The sequence below is a fragment of the Heloderma suspectum genome, chromosome Z, assembly GCF_057233095.1.
Source record: "Heloderma suspectum isolate Gila_16-S chromosome Z, 16-S_ref, whole genome shotgun sequence".
Taxonomy (NCBI): domain Eukaryota; kingdom Metazoa; phylum Chordata; class Lepidosauria; order Squamata; family Helodermatidae; genus Heloderma; species Heloderma suspectum.
The window spans coordinates 20,017,338-20,034,726 of record NC_139476.1 but is presented as its reverse complement, the minus strand read 5'-3'; the positions used below and the strand labels follow the sequence as shown (position 1 = coordinate 20,034,726).

General features: G+C 58.2%; 2 protein-coding genes across 4 annotated transcripts in view; one reads left to right on the top strand and one right to left on the bottom strand.

Annotated features, from left to right (window-relative positions):
* The window catches only part of LOC146333878 (rho guanine nucleotide exchange factor 18-like), a 67,486-nt gene extending 62,305 nt beyond the window's left edge, over positions 1-5,181 (top strand). Inside the window, 4 exon segments of the mRNA XM_084825922.1 lie at positions 1,297-1,761; positions 2,357-2,693; positions 2,981-3,103; positions 3,208-5,181. Coding sequence (XP_084682048.1) covers positions 1,297-1,761; positions 2,357-2,693; positions 2,981-3,103; positions 3,208-3,341 — 1,059 coding nt within the window. The 3' untranslated portion in view covers positions 3,342-5,181.
* LOC146333877 (peroxisomal membrane protein 11C-like) lies at positions 335-15,224 on the bottom strand. 3 transcript variants are annotated; one of them, XM_084825921.1, is made up of 5 exons: positions 15,141-15,224; positions 10,785-10,976; positions 6,886-7,064; positions 6,610-6,660; positions 335-477 (listed from the first exon to the last, which is right to left on the bottom strand). In XM_084825921.1, exons 1-5 carry the CDS (start codon positions 15,204-15,206, stop codon positions 375-377), a joined length of 591 nt encoding a protein of 196 aa, XP_084682047.1. In that variant the 5' UTR covers positions 15,207-15,224; the 3' UTR covers positions 335-374. The 3 variants fall into 3 exon arrangements, with proteins under 3 accessions (XP_084682047.1, XP_084682044.1, XP_084682045.1); XM_084825918.1 differs by lacking the exon at positions 335-477 and adding an exon at positions 6,003-6,461; XM_084825919.1 differs by lacking the exons at positions 335-477; positions 6,610-6,660 and adding an exon at positions 6,003-6,461.
* Positions 15,225-17,389: the final 2,165 nt, after the last annotated feature.

The window sequence follows — 17,389 nt, the reverse complement described above, 5'->3', positions numbered from 1 at the left end:
CTCGGGAGGGTCCATCAGGGCTGTTCCGCCACAGCCCCGAGACGGTGCGAGAGCGGTGCGTGTGGGGTTTGTGGCCCATTCCCCCGGGGGCTGCCACAATCCGCGCCCCTTCGCTTTGGGGGCATCTCCCGGCAGCCAACGGGGGACCTTTTGGCACAACCACCAGAGCCTCTCCGCTTCCTCAGGGCCTTCTGGACCGCCTCCGGAAGGCCGCCACCCCCCGACCGACCGCTTCCCACTCCTTGCGCGGCTGTCCCCCGTTCTAAAAGTTCGGCGCGCCTCTGGGGGGAGCTGGGAGGAGGAGAGTGGGGCTGTGACCCAAGAGGTGCTGGACGACAGCGCAGAGCCGTTCCCTTATTTTATTTCTGATTTATTCATTTCGCTCCCGTGGCGCCCAGCAGGCGAAGCTCACTGGGCGGGTCACAAACATGGCACCCAAACAGCGCGCAGTAAAACAATATCCAATCTATATCCAATCTATAAAACAGTAAACCGTAAAACAAGATCAAATATGTACAATACAGAAAACGTTAGGCAGGAAAACAGCACAAAATACAGAAGACATTCCAGCCGCAGCCGGACTGAAACCGGAATGAGACCACAAAGAGACCTAGCAGCGAGGCAGGAATTTAAAAGCTGGCTGTCACACAGCAAAGCGAAAAGCCCAGTTGCAGAGAGCCAGTGTGGGGTAGTGGCGAGAGTGTTGTTCTGGGAGGCAGGAGATCTGGGTCTGAGCCGCCACAGGGGCTCCCCAGGCGACTTTGGGCCAGCCCTCCTCACAGGGTCATTGCAGTGAGGATGAAACAGGAGGGGAGGGAAAGGGAATAGAAATGTAGTACATGAATCGAGCCTCGCAAGCTGAAATGCTGCAACGCCTGGGGAAATGACCTGCGGCCGGAAGGGATGCAACGGAGGTGCCCGAGGAGAGCTCGTCCCACAGCCGGGGGGCCACAGCGGAAAAGGCCCTCCAGAGCGGAGAGGGAAAGGTCGGGGCGGCACTCAGGCGGCCGGCCCGGGTGGCAGTGCACGAGAGGCGACGCAGGGAAGCAGCCCTGGAAGGGCGGGACCCCCTCCCTGCGTTAGCCAAGCTGGCAAGCCCCTCTTCAGGCGGCAGGCAATGGCGGCGTCCTTTGTAGCCCGCGAGTCTTTGAGGATTCGCATCTGCCGCAGACCTGTTGGTCATGAATGGTCATGAGGTATCTGCGTGTGCAGGAGTGCGCCGGGAAAGGGGGGGCCCACGGGACACGTGGCGGGCTGCCTCGGTGGGAGGCTGAGGGGGCGCCTCTCCCCTCGCAGGTGGTGATGGCCCAGCAGGACAGCTACATGGAGGTGCAGCGGAGCGCCCTGCTGGAGCGGGAGAAGCAGTCGACGCGGGGCAGCCTGCTGCTGGCGCAGGAGCGGCAGCGCGACTTCGAGAAGCAGCGGGAGGAGCTGGCCAGCGTGCAGAAGCTGCAGGGGCAGCTGCGGAGCGCCCAGCAGCGCTGGGAGCGGGAGCGGGAGCACCAGCGGGCCGAGCTGGAGGCGGCTGAGGGCCGGCTGCAGGAGCGGGAGGAGGCGGCCCGCCGGCTGCAGGAGCGGCTGGCCCAGGAGCAGCAGGAGCTGGAGCGGCAGCGCGAGGGCTACCAGCACGACCTGGAGCGGCTGCGGGAGGCCCAGCGGGCTGTCGAGAGGGAGCGCGAGCGGCTGGAGCAGCTGCGCAAGCTCAAGAAGCAGCAGCAGCCGCATGCCGGGCCGGGGCCCTTCTCCCCCGAGGCGGGCCAGGTGAGGCCTTGCTCCGCAGCCGGGGGCCAGGACCCCCATCTCTGCTTGCTGCCTGGGGGCCGGAGCTGCTGCGTTTCACTCTTGGGGGGGCAGGGGAGTTAAATGGGGACGTAGGGAAGGGTGTGGGGACGTAGGGAAGGGTGTGGGCCCGCAGGGCTGAGCTAGGCAGTACTGAAGGGAATGATCCGAGGACTTTTCCTAGCCCCACTTGGAGACGCTGCTGGGGATCAAGCCGGGGGCCTTCCACCTCCGACGGGAGGGCTCTGCCCCTGAGCGACAGTCTTTTCCCTCAAGGCAAAGGGAGACTCTAGTCCTCATGCTCCGAAATGAAGTGCTGAATTAAATCGGAAGCTAGGAAGCTGCCTTCCGCCATTCAGATGCTGGGTCCACCTCGCCCGGTGGTGTTGGTACCGACTGGCGGGCATGACTGTCCAGGGTCTCAGGCGGGAGTACCGGGGATACTGCCAGGGGTTGAACCGGGGATTTCTGGCCTGCAAAGCTGGGGCTCTCTCGCTGAGCCACACCCCCTTGGTTTTGCCCTTCTGGCAGAGGGCCTTGGTGTGTGTGGGGTGCCAACCTCTCCTTCCCTTTCCAGGCGCATGGCCTGAGCTCCTTGGTGAGCTTCAATGGGGAGGGCCTGGAAGGAGGGACGCCGCCCTTCAGGCCCAGCCGGCGAAGCAGCGGCCCCGGGACGGACTACCCGGAGTGGGCCGAGTTGGCCCGCCGGGACAGCGGGGCGCTGGACGCGGGCCGCCCGGTGCTGGCCCCCAAGGGCGAGGTGCCCCTCCACTTGCTGAGCACCACCAACCAGCTGCAGAAGCAGGCCGCCGTGCAGCAGCAGATCCCCACCAAGCTGGCCGCCGTCACCAAGGGCAGCAAGGAGAAGGGGGGCAGGGCGGGCAAGGCCGCCTCCCACCGGGCCGACAGCTCGGGTGAGCAAGCGACAGGGTGCTGGGAGCCTCGTGGCACCCACTGGTCCTCTGGAAAAGGAGTGGTAGTTTTCAGGGCGCCGGGAGCCTGGTCGGTACGTCCAGGGCTGCGGCGCTCCCAGAGCGGTTGGGCCAACTCCCCGTTCAGCTGGCTGGGGATGATGGGATGGGAGGCCCACTGCCTCTGGAGGCTGCCAGGGCCAGGTAGACTGCTCTGCGGAGTATCGACCCTTCTTTCCTGGGTGACCCCTGAACCAACTTTTGTCCCTGCATTCCCTCCCTGCTTCTAGCATCACTCGACATGCGGCCACTCCTCCTGCCCAGGCCGGCTGGCAAGGAGGAGCCATTTCCCCGGAGTCGGCTCTCCACAAGCCCCGTCTTTCCGCACAGCCAGGGCGTGGCCCCTCCGCCGGGTAAGTTGGGCCGCAAGGCTCGGCCAGGGCAGCCGACCCAGATACTGGCCTTCCCACCCCCTGCAGCAACCCTCTCCTCTCCTCCTCTCCCCCTCTTCCAGCAGAGCCGCCTGGCGCTGCCGCAAGCGGCCGCCCCCAAGCGCCGCCCCCCTCCGCCGGCCTCTTCAAGCCCCACAGCGTCCACGCCCTGCCGCCTGCCCTGGATGACAGCAGTAAGGAGGACGTGATCTTTTTCTGACCGGCGCCCGAGAAGGTCCCGATTGTCCGCCGCTCGTTTGGGGGCCGGAGCTGGGCAGGTTTTCCCAGAGATCGATTCCAGAGGGGAGACGCCCTTTGGGGGCCTTCTCCGTGCAGGGGCGTGGCCAGCGTGACCCCTTGGCGTCGCCCGCCTCCACTCGCTCCTGCTTGGCTCTCGGGCGGGGAGAGAGTGCGCAGCAGCGCTCGGGAGCTGCTTCTCTGACAGAGGGAAGCCTCGGCGGTGCCTCTCACCCATGAACGTTGGGGGGCACAAGGATGCCAGCAGCGCTGGGGGGGCTCCCTTGTGACCGTGCCCGAGGCAACTCAGTGAAGCGCTCCCCGCCTGCTCCCCACACCTCTGCAGGCAGAGTCCGCGGGGCAGCGCTGGGACGCTTGCCACCAGGAGCAGCGTCTGAACCCTGCTGCAACGGCGGCTGGCCCGACGGCACACCCCCTTTCCAAAGGCTGGTGGGCAGGGGCAGTGCAGCCACCCCGGGAGCTGAAGCGTTCCTCCAACGAAGGGCATGGAGAGCCTCGGACCCACTTCCAGAATTGCCTCGGGAGGGGGGGTCGCGTCCTCGCCCCGCCCATCGCGGGGTTCCCCGCAATCCGCTTCTCCCCGGAGGCGGCCCCTCGCCAGCAACAAGCGCGAGAAGATCCGTGAGCCTCCTGCACCATTAAGATTCCCCCCCCCCCCAGCATGTTGCTTTGGGGTAAAGTTTTGGCCCACCGAAGGATGTTAAGCTTGCACTCTTTCCCGAGCCTTTGGGGATCCTGCCACTGCATCCTGGAAATCTCAAGTGTGCCTGCCTTCCTCCGCTCGGGCTGTGTCCATCAAGAGCGGGCTGCCCCCGATGGCTTGCTCCATGAACCGGGGCGGGGGGCTCCGCGCTGTGGGTCCTGTCCTGTCACCGCGGCTGTTCTTTTGGTTCTGCTCAATGGGGCGCAGTGTCCTCCTGGAGCCCTTTGGGAGCCTGAGGGGGTCAGGGCATTCAGGCGGCACCGCCGCATTGGCTTTTAGGGCTCGAGCGTCAGCTGACGTTCGAAATCCCACCAGGAGCCACGTGGCCATCTTCCCAGCTGCACGCCACCCTTGCGGGATCGAAGCAGCGGATGTCACGGAGGCGGCAGCGAGATCGCCGCTCTTGTATGAGGGACAGCCCAGCGCCTCCGGTAGACACGGGGTGCAGGCGGCAGCCAGGAAGGAGCAGCTTTGCCACAGTCGCGGCGCTCCTGCTCGCACGCAGCCACCTTCCCCTTGGCATCTCCTCCCTCCACAATAGGGGCTCTGAGTGCTGACAGACCACTTCTGCCGCCCTTCCCCGTGTCTATGTGTGTGCATGTTGGTACGGAAGTGGAGCACCGCAGACATCCGGGCGGTGCTTTCGAAACCAGTTCCCTTTCTGTCCATCTCCCATGGAGCACATCCACCCCCAGCTTCGGACTATCAAAAAGGCCCGGCTCCCGCATTATCACCTCAGCTGGCCGGACGCCACTTCGCTAGGCTTTGGGGGGAAATGCCCCGGCCCCCTTTTCTGCCCCATACGCCATTTGCACGTCCCCCCTCGCTGCTCATTCCGCCGCAGCTAATCCACGGGGCCCGCTCCCTGCCTCCCTTTCCATTTTCTCTGCAACGCCGGCGGGTCTTCAGTGTCCAATCGTATTTTGCTGTGTCAGATTTGTGCGCTACTGCATTGATTGCGCCGGTGTCGTGGCACCCCAAGACGATGGCAACCTTTTGGGCCGTGATTGCAATGGGTTCTCCGCTGCAGGGTGGTGCAGCTGAACCCCGGACACGCACAACCCCTCCCCCCGAATTAAAACGACAAAAATGAAACTTGCGCTGGAGTCCCTTCGTCCTCCTTTCCTGCGCTTCGCTCTGCAAGTTTTGCGGGGATACCTAAATGTGGGGCGTCGCCAGAGAAGCCCAGGCTGCCCACTTCGCTCCCTCTCGCTCCTCATCAATTCGTTTGATTGATCTCTCTCCCAGCCAACAGCTGGCACAGTCGGGGCGGTCCTTCCTCCCCGGAAAGCGCAACGGGGCCGCTTGCTGCGGAGGAGAGCTGCCGCTCCTTTCCTGGTGAAATCACATTCAGGGCTCAAGTTCGGGTGCTAAGTCATGAGCCTGGGCGGCACCGTTTATGGCCAGTAGGACCCTGTTAGGCTGGGTGGGACACCCAGACGGACTGCCCCCTGCGGGTGCCATGGCACCAGGGCCCCAAAAACTAGCGAGGGGGTTGAATCCGAGCACCCTGTTCCAACAGGACGCTGCCGGGACCTTCAAGGGGGAGATGGGGAGCACAGCAGGGGACGGAGGAGCGGGGGTGCTTTCTTGGGGCGGGCCCCTGATGGGGTGGGGAGAGGCGAGCGAGGCAGCCCTTGGCAGGACTACTAGCCCCGCGGCCATCCCTCACTGAGCTTTGTCCAAGGGGGGGGGGCTGTTGGGCCGCTTCCCCACCCAACCGCCAGGGCCCCCCCTTTCCTGCCACTGGCCCTCGAGTGGAAAGAGATTTGCTGCGCTGGAGCTGAACCCGTGCCCAGCTGCACGAACGAACGAATGGGATTGCGCCTGCCACGCTCTGCAAAGAACCGGGGAGGTGGAGGCTGCTGCTGAGGTCTGTTGTAATGCTGGGACCCACCCCAAGGAAGACAAGCCCCTCCATCAGGTTTTACTTTTTATTGCTGGCGTGGGTCGCCATGCAGCCAGACGCCCGGTTCTTGCCCGCCAGTGGGGCGGCCCCCCTGGCGGAACTCAGTTGGGCAGACCGGGCTGTGCCAGCTCCAGCGAGCGGAAGCATAGCTCTGCCTCGTGGAAAGAGACCGGACAGAGAGCCCAGACTGACCGTTCCCGCCGGAGCCTCCCCACGGCGCCCCTCAGGCGGCCGCGCCACTGTCCCCTGCACAGGTCAGGCAGGTGCCGGCAAGTGACGAGATGGTCCCCATGAGACCCACGAGCCACAGCGGGAACTTCCCCGCCCAGAGCACACCTGGGGGCAGCCAGTGGATGGCATTGGCAAGGTCTGCCAGGTTGCCTGCGATGGTCAGCGCTTCGGCCTTTGCTCGGGCCCTCGCTTGCTCCACGGCGCCCGTGCGTGGGGAGCAGCTCCTGGCAGCGGGGAATCTGCCAATGCAGCAAGGGAGGCTTGATGACATGCAATGCAATTGCTCCCCCCCCCCCGCCCCATCAGCTGCGGGAGGGGGGCCCCGGCCCATGTGGGTCAGCCACTGTGCTGAGGGAGGGGGGGCATTGGGGGTGAAAGGAGACCTACCTGGCCTGTTTCTGCAGCTTTCTCCGTAGCTGGGACAAAACACGCAGAGAGCTGGGATGGGGGGGGGGGAAGACCCGGGTTTAGTGGCCTCGTGGCAGGGGCACTGTGGCTGCGGGGGGGGGGGTAGCCCAGCCTTGGCGGGCCTGGTGCCCTGCACCTCCCATTGTTACCCATACTGGCTGAGGCTGATGGGAGTTGCAGTCAGAGGGGAAGGACTCCCAAGCGCTGCCTTCCCCATCCTCGCCCTCTTCCCCATGCCGCCCTCCCCTTCCTCACCGTGCAATCCCCAGGAGCAGAGACAGCCCCCAGAGGGCCGTGCTGCGGGCCCACCACCTCTCTGCGTCAGCGCAGATGATGTCAGCGTCGGCAGCCCAGGCCACGTGCTCGCAGGGGTAGTAGAGCTGGTCGGCCAGGTTGTTGAGGACGGAGAGCCAGCGCACCACTGCATCCTCCTCCTGCAACACGCAAGCAGGCGAGCCTTCACTGCCCGTCTCCCGCTCCTGCCCCCCTCGCCTTCACTGCCCGTCCCCCGCGCCATGCCCTGCCCTGCTTTTCCCCGATGGGGTGCCTTTGTCCTGGGGACACAGCTCGAGTGCAGGAGGACGGGTGCCCCTCATGACCGACAGAACCAGCCCTAGGGGCCTGGGTTCCGGAGGGCACGCCAGGGCTGTGCTTTGAGTGCAGTGCAAAGCAGGATGGCACAAAGACCTTTGGGGGAAGCCCTCCTCTCGGTCCTCTTGCTAGGGAGAGAGAGACAGCAGAAGGGGCCTTCTTGGTGGCCGCTCCCTGCCCGCCAAGAGGCAAGGCTGGCCCCTCTCACATGCTCCTGCCAGTAGGCAAAAGCCTCCACAACCCCCTTTATTTTTTATGGAAAGGCGGGGAGAAATCAAATGAAGAAGGGTTTTCTGGGGCAAACAGACCGGACGTCGAGGGCAGTGTGGAGCTCTGCAGCGGGACGTGTGCTCTGCACGCCAAAGGCGCCAACCGCTCTCCACGGGCATCTCCTGGTGCCGCGCTCTCAGGTGATGGGCTGGGGGTCTCCCGCCCTGACGGACAAGTGCTCTGCAACATCCCCTGCTCCTGTCTCTCCGTCAACACAGGGCGGGGGCACAGGTGGCTTCCCCAGGGGCAAAGGGCGACAGCTGGTTCACCCTCTCCCCGGGAGTCGACACGCTCTCTGCTCGCCTTCGAGGGGACGGGCCTGCGCCGGGCGAGGCGTGCGTGCGTGCGTCTCGTGTTCTCCAGCGTTTCCCATGCTAAATATCGGCCTCTTCACTTCTGGCCGCAACTAGGGTCCCGGCCTCTTCCAATAAGGGAGCACCTGGTATCAATGGCGTCTGTAGGGCGGGGAGAGGAGAGGCCTGCTCGGAAGCACCCTGGAACCGTGGCATGGCAGGGCTGGAAGGGGCCTGCGAGACCATCAGGTCCTTGCTCAATGCAGGACTCCAACTCAGAGCATCTCTATACAATCAGAAAGGTAGGGATAGAAGGGGCCTGTAAGAACATCTAGACCAACCCCCAGCTCAATGCAGGAGTCCAAGTCAGAGCACCCTGATGGAATCATAGAAAAGTAGGGTTGGAAGGGCGCTGTAAGACCATCCATTCGAACCCCCTGCTCCATGCAGGAATCCAAGTCAGAGCATCCCTATAGAACCATAGAAGAGTAGTGGTGGAAGGGGCCTATAAGACCATCTAGTCCAACCCCCTGCTCAATGCAGGAATCAAAGTCAGAGGATCCCTATGGAAGCATAGAAAGTTTGGATTCGAGGGGGCCTGCAAGACCATCTAGTCCAACCCTGTGCTCAATGCAGGAATCGAAGTCAGAGCATCCCTATAGAATCATAGAGAAGTAGGGGTGAAATGGGCCTGTAAGACCATCTAGTCCAACCCACTGCTCAGTACAGTAATCCTAGTCAGAGCATCCTTCTAGAAGTAGGTTTGGAAGGTGTCTGTAAGACCATCTAGTCCAACCCCATGCTCAATGCAGGAATCCAAGTCACAACATCTCCATTGAATCATAGAACGGTGGGGTTGGATGGGGCCTGTAAGACCATCTAGTCTAACACCCTGCTCAATACAGGAATCCAACTCAGAGGATCCCTATGGAAGCATAGAAAGTTCAGATTAGAGGGGGCCATTAAGACCACCTAGTCCAACCCCCTGCTCAATGCAGGAATCCAAGTCAGAGCATCCCTATAGAAGCATAGAAAGATAGGGGTGGAAGAGGCCATTAAGACGATCTAGTCCAACCCCGTGCTCAATGCAGGAATCCAAGTCACAACATCCCTATTGAATCATAGAACAGTGGGGTTGGAAGGGGCCTGTAAGACCATCTAGTCTAACACCCTGCTCAATACAGGAATCCAACTCAGAGGATCCCTATGGAAGCATAGAAAGTTCAGATTAGAGGGGGCCATTAAGACCACCTAGTCCAACCCCCTGCTCAATGCAGGAATCCAAGTCAGAGCATCTCTACAGAAACATAGAAAAGTAGGGGTGGAAGGGGCCTGTAAGACCATCTAGTCCAACCCCCTGCTCAATGCAGGAATCCAAGTCACAGCATCCCTATTGAATCATAGAACAGTGGGGTTGGAAGGGGCCTGTAAGACCATCTAGTCCAACCCCCTGCTCAATGCAGGAATCCAAGTCAGAAGATCCCTATGGAAGCATAGAAAGATAGGATTAGAGAGGGCCTGTAAGACCATCTAGTCCAACACCGTGCTCAGTGCAGGAATCCAAGTCACAACATCCCTATTGAATCATAGAACAGTGGGGTTGGAAGGGGCCTGTAAGACCATCAAGTCCAACCCCTGCTCAGTGCAGGAATCCAAGTCAGAGCATCCCTATAGAAGCATAGAAAAGTAGGTTTGGAAGGGTTCTGTAAGACCATCCAGTCGAACTCCCTGCTCAGTGCAGGAATCCAAGTCAGCGCATCCCTATAGAAGCATAGAAAGATAGGATTAGAGGGGTCCTGTAAGACCATCTAGTCCAACCCCCTGCTCAATGCAGAAATGCAAGTCAGAGCATCCCTGTAGAATTGTTGAAAAGTAGGGTTGGAAGGGGCCTATAAGACCATCTAGTCCAACCCCCTGCTCAATTAGGGAATCCAAGTCAGAGCATCCCTATGGAAGCATAGAAAGATAGGATTATAGGGGGCCTGTAAGACCATCTAGTCCAACCCCGTGCTCAATGCAGGAATCCAATCACAACATCCCTATAGAATCATAGACCAGTAGAGCTGGAAAGGGCCTATAAGACCATCTAGTCCAACGCCCTGCTCAATACAGGAATCCAAGTCAGAGCATCCCTATAGTAGCATAGAAAAGTAGGGTTAGAACAGGCTTGTAATACCATCTAGTCCACCCCCCTTGCTCAATGCAGGAATCCAAGTCAGAGCATCCCTACAGTAGCATAGAAAAGTAGGGTTGGAACGGGCTTGTAATACCATCTAGTCCACCCCCCTTGCTCAATGCAGGAATCCAAGTCAGAGCGTCCTTATAGAATCATAGAATAGTCTGGTTGGAAGGGGCCTGCGAGGCCATCAAGTCCAACCCCAGTCTCAGTTCTGGACTCCAAGTCGGCGCATCCCTGGTGGAGCGCCCGTCCTGGCACAAACCTGCCGTGCTCTGCATCCCACATCTCAGGCCCTCCTCCTGGTGCCTCCTCTGAGGGAGGCTCCGAAGGTGGCCACGATGGACAGGGTCTTCTCGGCAGCAGCCCTCCCTTCCAGAAGGTTCTCCCCAATGAGGCCTGCCAGCCGCCAACGTTGTTATCTGTTCAGTACCAGGCTAAGCCCCCGCTCTTCTCTTCGGCACGCAGCAGCACGTGACGGGGTTTTAACTAGGTTCGGCAATATGCCCAGCACTAAGGTTCAGCAATAACTAGGTTCAGCAGTACACCGGACCTTAGCAAGTTCGTCTCATTGCTGTGTAAAATTGCTTCGGACACCTGTGTGTTTCTGCGTACGCTGCCCGTCTGTCAGTGGGTTGCAGAACGTCACGTGAAGGCTTTCATCTCTGCCTGGCGCCTGGAGGGCTTCTGCTCTGGGGCGGCACGGAAACGGGAGGGAGGAGTGAATAATAACGCCCCATATACAGATATATGGGCGGCGTGCAGGCGGCTGTCCCAGGCTGTGTAACGCAAGCTACCGGGCCCCACGCCCCAGGGTGGCTTACCTGAGCCCCCAGCCCATACTGGCGGGTGTAGGCGAGCATGGGCAGGTCGTCGAAGAGGCGCAGGATGGTCCGGCAGCGGCTCAGCTGTGCTGAGGCAGCCAGGAGGCTGCGGCCCAGCGGTGACTCCCTGGGGTGTCTTCTGGCCACCAAGGTGCCCCCGGCCAGCTGGCAACCGTACGTGAGCGTGCGCACCTTGGGAACGGAGAGCAAACGGGGGTTGGTGGATGAATGGCGTTCCTGTGCTGCCCCGCAGCCCCATCTCTCTGGGCAGGTCCCGGGACAAACCTTCAAATCCTAAAACAGAAGCAGCCACCCAAACATCGCCCCCAAAGGCTCAGCTTGCCCCACAACGACGCCAGAAGACAAGCCAAGGGAACAGCCAGCGAAAGGGTCAGGAGAATGAAAAAGGCCTTCCCTGGAGCCCCCAAATCCCACAACACCGGGGCCAGGCAAGCCTCTCTGGGGAGGGCTTCCCACGTCCGGGGTGCCCCCCCGGAAGGGCCTTGGTAGGAAATCGGCATTCTTGAAAAGGGCTTTCAAAAAGGAAGGCATGGGACCGAAGTGCTTGGAGGGAATGCAAACGTCATCCCTGCTCTTAAAAGAAATATTAAAAGTATCAAAGAGGAAATACAACTGTATTTAAAAACACATTGAAATGCAACCATATTTAAAAACACACTGAAATGCAACCGTATTTAAAAACACATTGAAATGCAACCATATTTAAAAACACATTGAAATGCAACCGTATTTAAAAACACATTGAAATGCAACCATATTTAAAAACACATCGAAACACCATCTTTAAAGGGTATGTTTTAAAAAAAATATCAAATGCAATAGCGTTAAATGAAAAACCTGCTATTGCCCCCGCGGCAGTTTTTCGCCAAACGAGCGCCCTGTTAGTCTCCCGACCCAGACAAAGGAGAGGTCCATTTGCACAGGGTTCTGGAGGGGGTCGCTTCCATTTTGGCACGTGCCCCGATGATTTGCAGTTGGGGGGAAGTTTGGGGTTTGCCTTGGGGTTTATTTTATAGGGAAGTTTGGGGTTCATGCCTCCTCTCCCCGCTCCGGGTTTGTTGCCTGCTTGATGAAGACAAAGAATGGGTTCCTGGTCCATGTGAACGTTGCAGACAGAGGGAAACCAAGTTCTCTTCGTTTCAGCGTTCGGAAGAGCAGCCGTGCCCAAGCTGTGGGTTTGGACAATAGGCCCCATGATCCCCAGCCAGCAGGGGCGATGCGTGAAGCGTTGCCGGAGCTGTGGCCCCCGTCGCCCCTCACTGGGGTAATGGGAGCTGTAGTCCGGCAGCAGCCAGAGAGCTGCAGGTCGTCTGCTCTGATCAGGAGGCGTTTGGGGCCAGAGTTTGGACTGCAGTTTCCAGAATCCCCAGCCACCATGGCCAAGGGGCAGGGATTTGGGGAGGTGGAGTCCCAAAGTCTAGAAATCTAACCCCCCCCCCCAACCCTGGCATCCTCCAGACATGTCTTCAATGGCCATGCTGGCTCGGGGCGATGGGAGGTGTAGTCCAGCAGGAGCCAGACAGCTGCAGGTCCTCCACTCTGATCAGGAGGCATCTGGGGCCGGTGGTTCCGGACTGCAGTTTCCAGACTCCCCAGCCGCCGCGGCCTAGGGGTGGGAATGTTGGGAGCTGGACTCCCCAAGTCTGGAAGTCCACCTTTCGCCCCCTCAAAACACCTAGCATCCTCCAGACGGGGCTTCCAAGGGCCATTATTATTTCCCGTATGGCACATTTACATCGCCTGACAAGGGCCATGCTGGCTGGGGATGATGGGAACTGCAGTCCTGTGCATCTCGAGGCTGCCAGGCCAGCCCCCCCGTGCTGGTGGGGGCCCCTAATAGGCTGCAACTTGGACATGCTTTAGTGTTTGTAAGCCGCCTCGTCCCCTTCATGGATCACTGCCTTGTTGTGGCGAAGGGGCTTGCGTAACTCAGTGAAGCCATAAGCTACACCGTGCAGGGCCACCCAAGACTGACAGGTCATGGCGGAGAGTTCTGACAAAATGTGGTCCGCTGGAGAAGGAAATGGCAACCCACTCCAGTATTCTTGCCAAGAAAACCCCATGGAACGTATCACAAGGCTAAAGAGTTGACGCCGGAAGATGAGCCCCTTAGGGCGGAAGGTGTCCAGTATACTACTGGGGAAAGCAGAGGGAATTTCCAAGTGGCGCCAGAAAGAGTGAAGCGGCTGGGCCAAACCCAAAAGGACACTCAGCTGTGGATGTGTCTGGTGGTGAAAAGAAAGTCCGATGCTGTAAAGAACAATATTGTTTAGGAACCTGGAATGTAAGTTCAATGAATCAAGGTAGGTTTTTGTGAACCGCCCAGAGAGCTTCGGCTATTGGGCGGTATAGAAATGAAATAAATAAAATAAATAAAGTAAGCTGGAAGTGGTCAAGCATGAGATGGCAAAATTGAACATCGACATCTTGGGAATCAGCGAACTAAAATGGACAGGCATGGGCGAATTTAATTCAGGTGACCATCATATCTACTAGTGTGGGCAAGAATCCCGTAGAAGAAATGGAGTAGCACTCATAGTCAACAAAAGGGTGGGAAAAGCAGTACTGAGGTACAATCTCAAAAACGATAGAATGATTGCGGTACGAATCCAAGGCAAACCATTCAACATCACAGTAATTCAAGTCTATGCCCCAACCACTGAGGCCGAAGAAGCTGCGGCTGATCGGTTCTATGAAGGCCTACAACACCTTCTAAAACTAACACTCAAAAAAGATGTCCTCTTCATCATAGGGGATTGGAATGCTAAAGTAGGAAGTCAAGAAATCACCGGGATAACAGGCAGGCATGGCCTTGGTGTACAAAATGAAGCAGGACAAAGGCTAATAGAGTTTTGCCAAAAGAACACGCTGATCATAGCAAACACTCTTTTCCAACAGCACAAGAGGCGACTCTACACATGGACATCACCAGATGGTCAATATCGAAATCAGATTGATTATGTCCTTTGCAGCCAAAGATGGAGAAGCTCCATACAGTCAGTAAAAACAAGACCTGGAGCTGACTGTGGCTCAGATCATGAGCTGCTTCTTGCAAAATTTCGGCTTAAATTGAAGAACGTCGGGAAAACCACTAAACCGTTCAGGTATGACCTCAATCATATCCCTGATGAATATACAGTGGAGGTGAGGAATAGATTTCAGGGATTAGACCTGATAGACAGAGTGCCTGAGGAACTATGGACAGAGGTCCGTAACATTGTTCAGGAGGCAGCAACGAAATCCATCCCAAAGAAAAAGAAATGCAAGAAAGCCAAGTGGCTGTCTGAGGAGGCTTTACAAGTCGCTGAGGAAAGAAGGGAAGCGAAAAGCAAGCGAGAAAGGGGAAGATATATCCAATTGAATGCAGAGTTCCAGAGAATAGCAAGGAGAGACAAGAAGGCCTTCTTAAATGAACAATGCAAAGAAATCGAGGAAAACAACAGAATGGGAAAGACTAGAGATCTCTTCAAGAAAATTGGAGATCTCAAGGGAACGTTTTGTGCAAAGACGGGCATGATAAAGGACAAAGAAGGCAGGGACCTAACAGAAGCAGATGAGATTAAGAAGAGGTGGCAAGAATACACAGAAGAACTATACAGGAAAGATCTTAGTGTCCCTGATAGCCATGATAGTGCGGTCACTGAACTTGAGCCGGACATCCGCGAGAGTGAAGTCAAGTGGGCCTTAGGAAGCATTAGTAACAACAAAGCTAGCGGAGATGACAGTATTCCAGCCGAGCTATTTAAAATCCTAAAAGATGATGCTGTTAAAGTGCTGCATTCAATATGCCAACAAATCTGGAACACTCAACAGTGGCCACAAGACTGGAAAAGGTCAGTTTACGTTCCAATTCCAAAGAAGGGCAACGCCAAAGAGTGTTCAAACTACCGCACCATTGCGCTCATTTCACATGCCAGCAAGGTGATGCTCAAAATCCTACAAGCTAGGCTTCAGCAGTATGTGAACCGAGAACTAGCGGAAGTACAAGCTGGGTTTCGAAGAGGCAGAGGAACTAGAGATCAAATCGCCAACATTCGCTGCATCATGGAGAAAGCAAGAGAATTCCAGAAAAACGTCTATTTCTGCTTCACTGACTACGCTAAAGCCTTTGATTGTGTGGATCACAACAAACTGTGGCAAGTTCTGAAAGAGATGGGGGCACCAGACCACCTAGAGCATAAAGGAGCAGAGACATCACCTTGCCGGCAAAGATTCCTATAATCAAAGCTATGGTTTTCCCGATAAATAAATAAATAAATAAATAACGTATGGCTGATGGGAGCTGTAGTCCGCCCTCAACTGGAGGGGCGGCCAGCCTGCCTTCCTCCGCCTCACCACTCGGTCTCTGCCCCGGTAGGTCTCCAGCAGCGAGACTAGGCCGCAGAACAGGCCCGCCGCCATAGCAACGCTTCCGGGTCTGCCGCCTCCGTCCAATCCGCGCCGGCGGGCGGGGCCTGAGAGGGAGGACACCAACTCCCAGGAGGCCGCGCGCGCGGAGGGGGACGGGAGGTCGGAGCGGCCAAAAAGCGGAGGAGGCGGGGAGGCGTTTGCGCCTCTTGCTTGGAAGGGGGGGAAAAGGGATTTTTTTTATGCGGGAGGAGGGAAGGGGGGAGTGAGAGATTGGAAGAAAGAAATCTCGGCTGGTGCTTGAAATGGAGGCCAAGAGACAGCAAGGGAAGGGAAGAGAGGAAGGAAAAGGAGGGAAATGTGGAGAGAGAAAGAAGGAGCTATGAGCAGCCTCATGGACGTTCAGACAGGGGAAAGCCCCCCAACTCCCCGCGTGCCCCAGCCAGGCACTGAACGTCCCTCCCCGTTTCCGATCTCTCCCTCCATGTTCCTCTGACTTGGATTCCTGCACTGAGCAGGGGGCTGGACTAGATGGTCTTACAGGACCCTTCCCACCCTGCCATTCGATGATTCCATAGAGATGCTCTGACTCGGATTCCTGCACTAAGCAGGGGGTTGGGCTGGATGGTCTTACAGGCGCCGCCCAGCCCTACTATCCTAGGATTCTATGAAATCCAGGACCTGCTTCAAAAATGGCTGGCTGGCTAGAGCGTGCTGGGGATTGTAGCCTCTCCTGCCTAAGCGGGCGTAGGATTGCGCCCTGGAAAGCCTGCCTTAACATCACCAGCAAGCAGATCGAGGGCTGCTAGTCCTCATGGCTCTCTGCCCGCCCCACTCTCAGAGGCAGTGCACTGGGGAATGTTGGCAGGAAGGCGCTGTCACGCTCCCGCCTCACCCGTGGGTTTCCCGTGGACTGGCCACGGTGTGGACAGAAGGCTGGGCTGGGTGTTCCCCAGTCCAACCCAGCCTCAGGGCTCTTCAGAGGTTCTTCGGTTCCTTGATCTGAGTTCTGCTCCGGGTTCGAGGGCACGATGTGGCTTGGCGCAAGTGACCCCGGGCAGCCAGTTGAGGGCAGCAGGGACACACGCCCACAGGCCCATCCTGCTTGTTTGCGGGGACCTCTGGATGTGCCAGCCAGGTTTGCTCAGGCAGGGAAAGATGCTGCCAGGGGTTGCCAGGGGCTGTAAGGCGAGGAGCACAGAAGTGTTCCCATAATAAGCGAGGGGGGCAGAAGGGGGGATCCCACGGGGAGAGGGCCACAGGCAGGCAAGGTCAACCTGGCTGCGGCTCCCTCCACAGCAAAGCACGCATAGCCTGCGGGGCTTCCACCCAGCTTGACCAGTTCTCCATGGAGGAAGACCCTCTAGGCATGTACAGAGGGCCAGAGCAGCCTGGCCCTGGCCGCCTGCCTGGAACACCTGTCACAAGCGCAGCATCCTCAGCTCGAAGGTTGCATGGCCCCAGGACCCTCTCGGGGTTGACCCCTGCGGGATGTGGAGACTCGAAACACGGCCCTCTATTTACGGCTGGACCCCTGGATGGCCTTGAGGGCTGCAGGTCGCTTGCCCATCACTTCTGTTCGGTCCGGAGTGGGGCGGGGGGAGATTCGGGGCCCAGGTCCTACAGAGGCAGACGCCACGTCCCGGGTTTGCATGTTGCCCCCTTGCTCCAAAATCCCCCTGCCGGGGTTCGTGCGCTCCCGCTGTTGGGAGCAGCCCAAACCCTGGTACTTCTGCGTCCTGCTGCTCTCGGGTTGCAAACAGTTCTGGTCTTGCCCTTGTTGCATCTGAATGGTGTTTTCATGCACATAGAATCAGAGAAGGGTTGGAAGGGGCCTGTGAGACCACCGAGTCCAACCCTCTCCTCAGTGCAGGACTCCAAGCAGGGCATCCCTATAGAATCATAGAACAGTAGGTTTGGAAGGGGCCTGTAAGACCATCTAGTCCACCCCCCTGCTCAATGCAGGACTCCAAATCAGAGCATCCCTATCGAATCATAGAACAGTGGGGTTGGAAAGGGTCTGTAAGACCATCTAGTCCACCCCCATACTCAATGCAGAAATCCAAGTCAGAGCATCCCTATAGAATCATAGAGTAGTAGGGTTGGAAGCGGCCTGTAAGACCATCTAGTCCAACCCCCTGCTCAATGCAGGAATCCAAGTCAGAGCATCCCTATCGAATCATAGAAAAGTGGGGTTGGAAGGGGTCTGTAAGACCATCTAGTCCACCCCCCTGCTC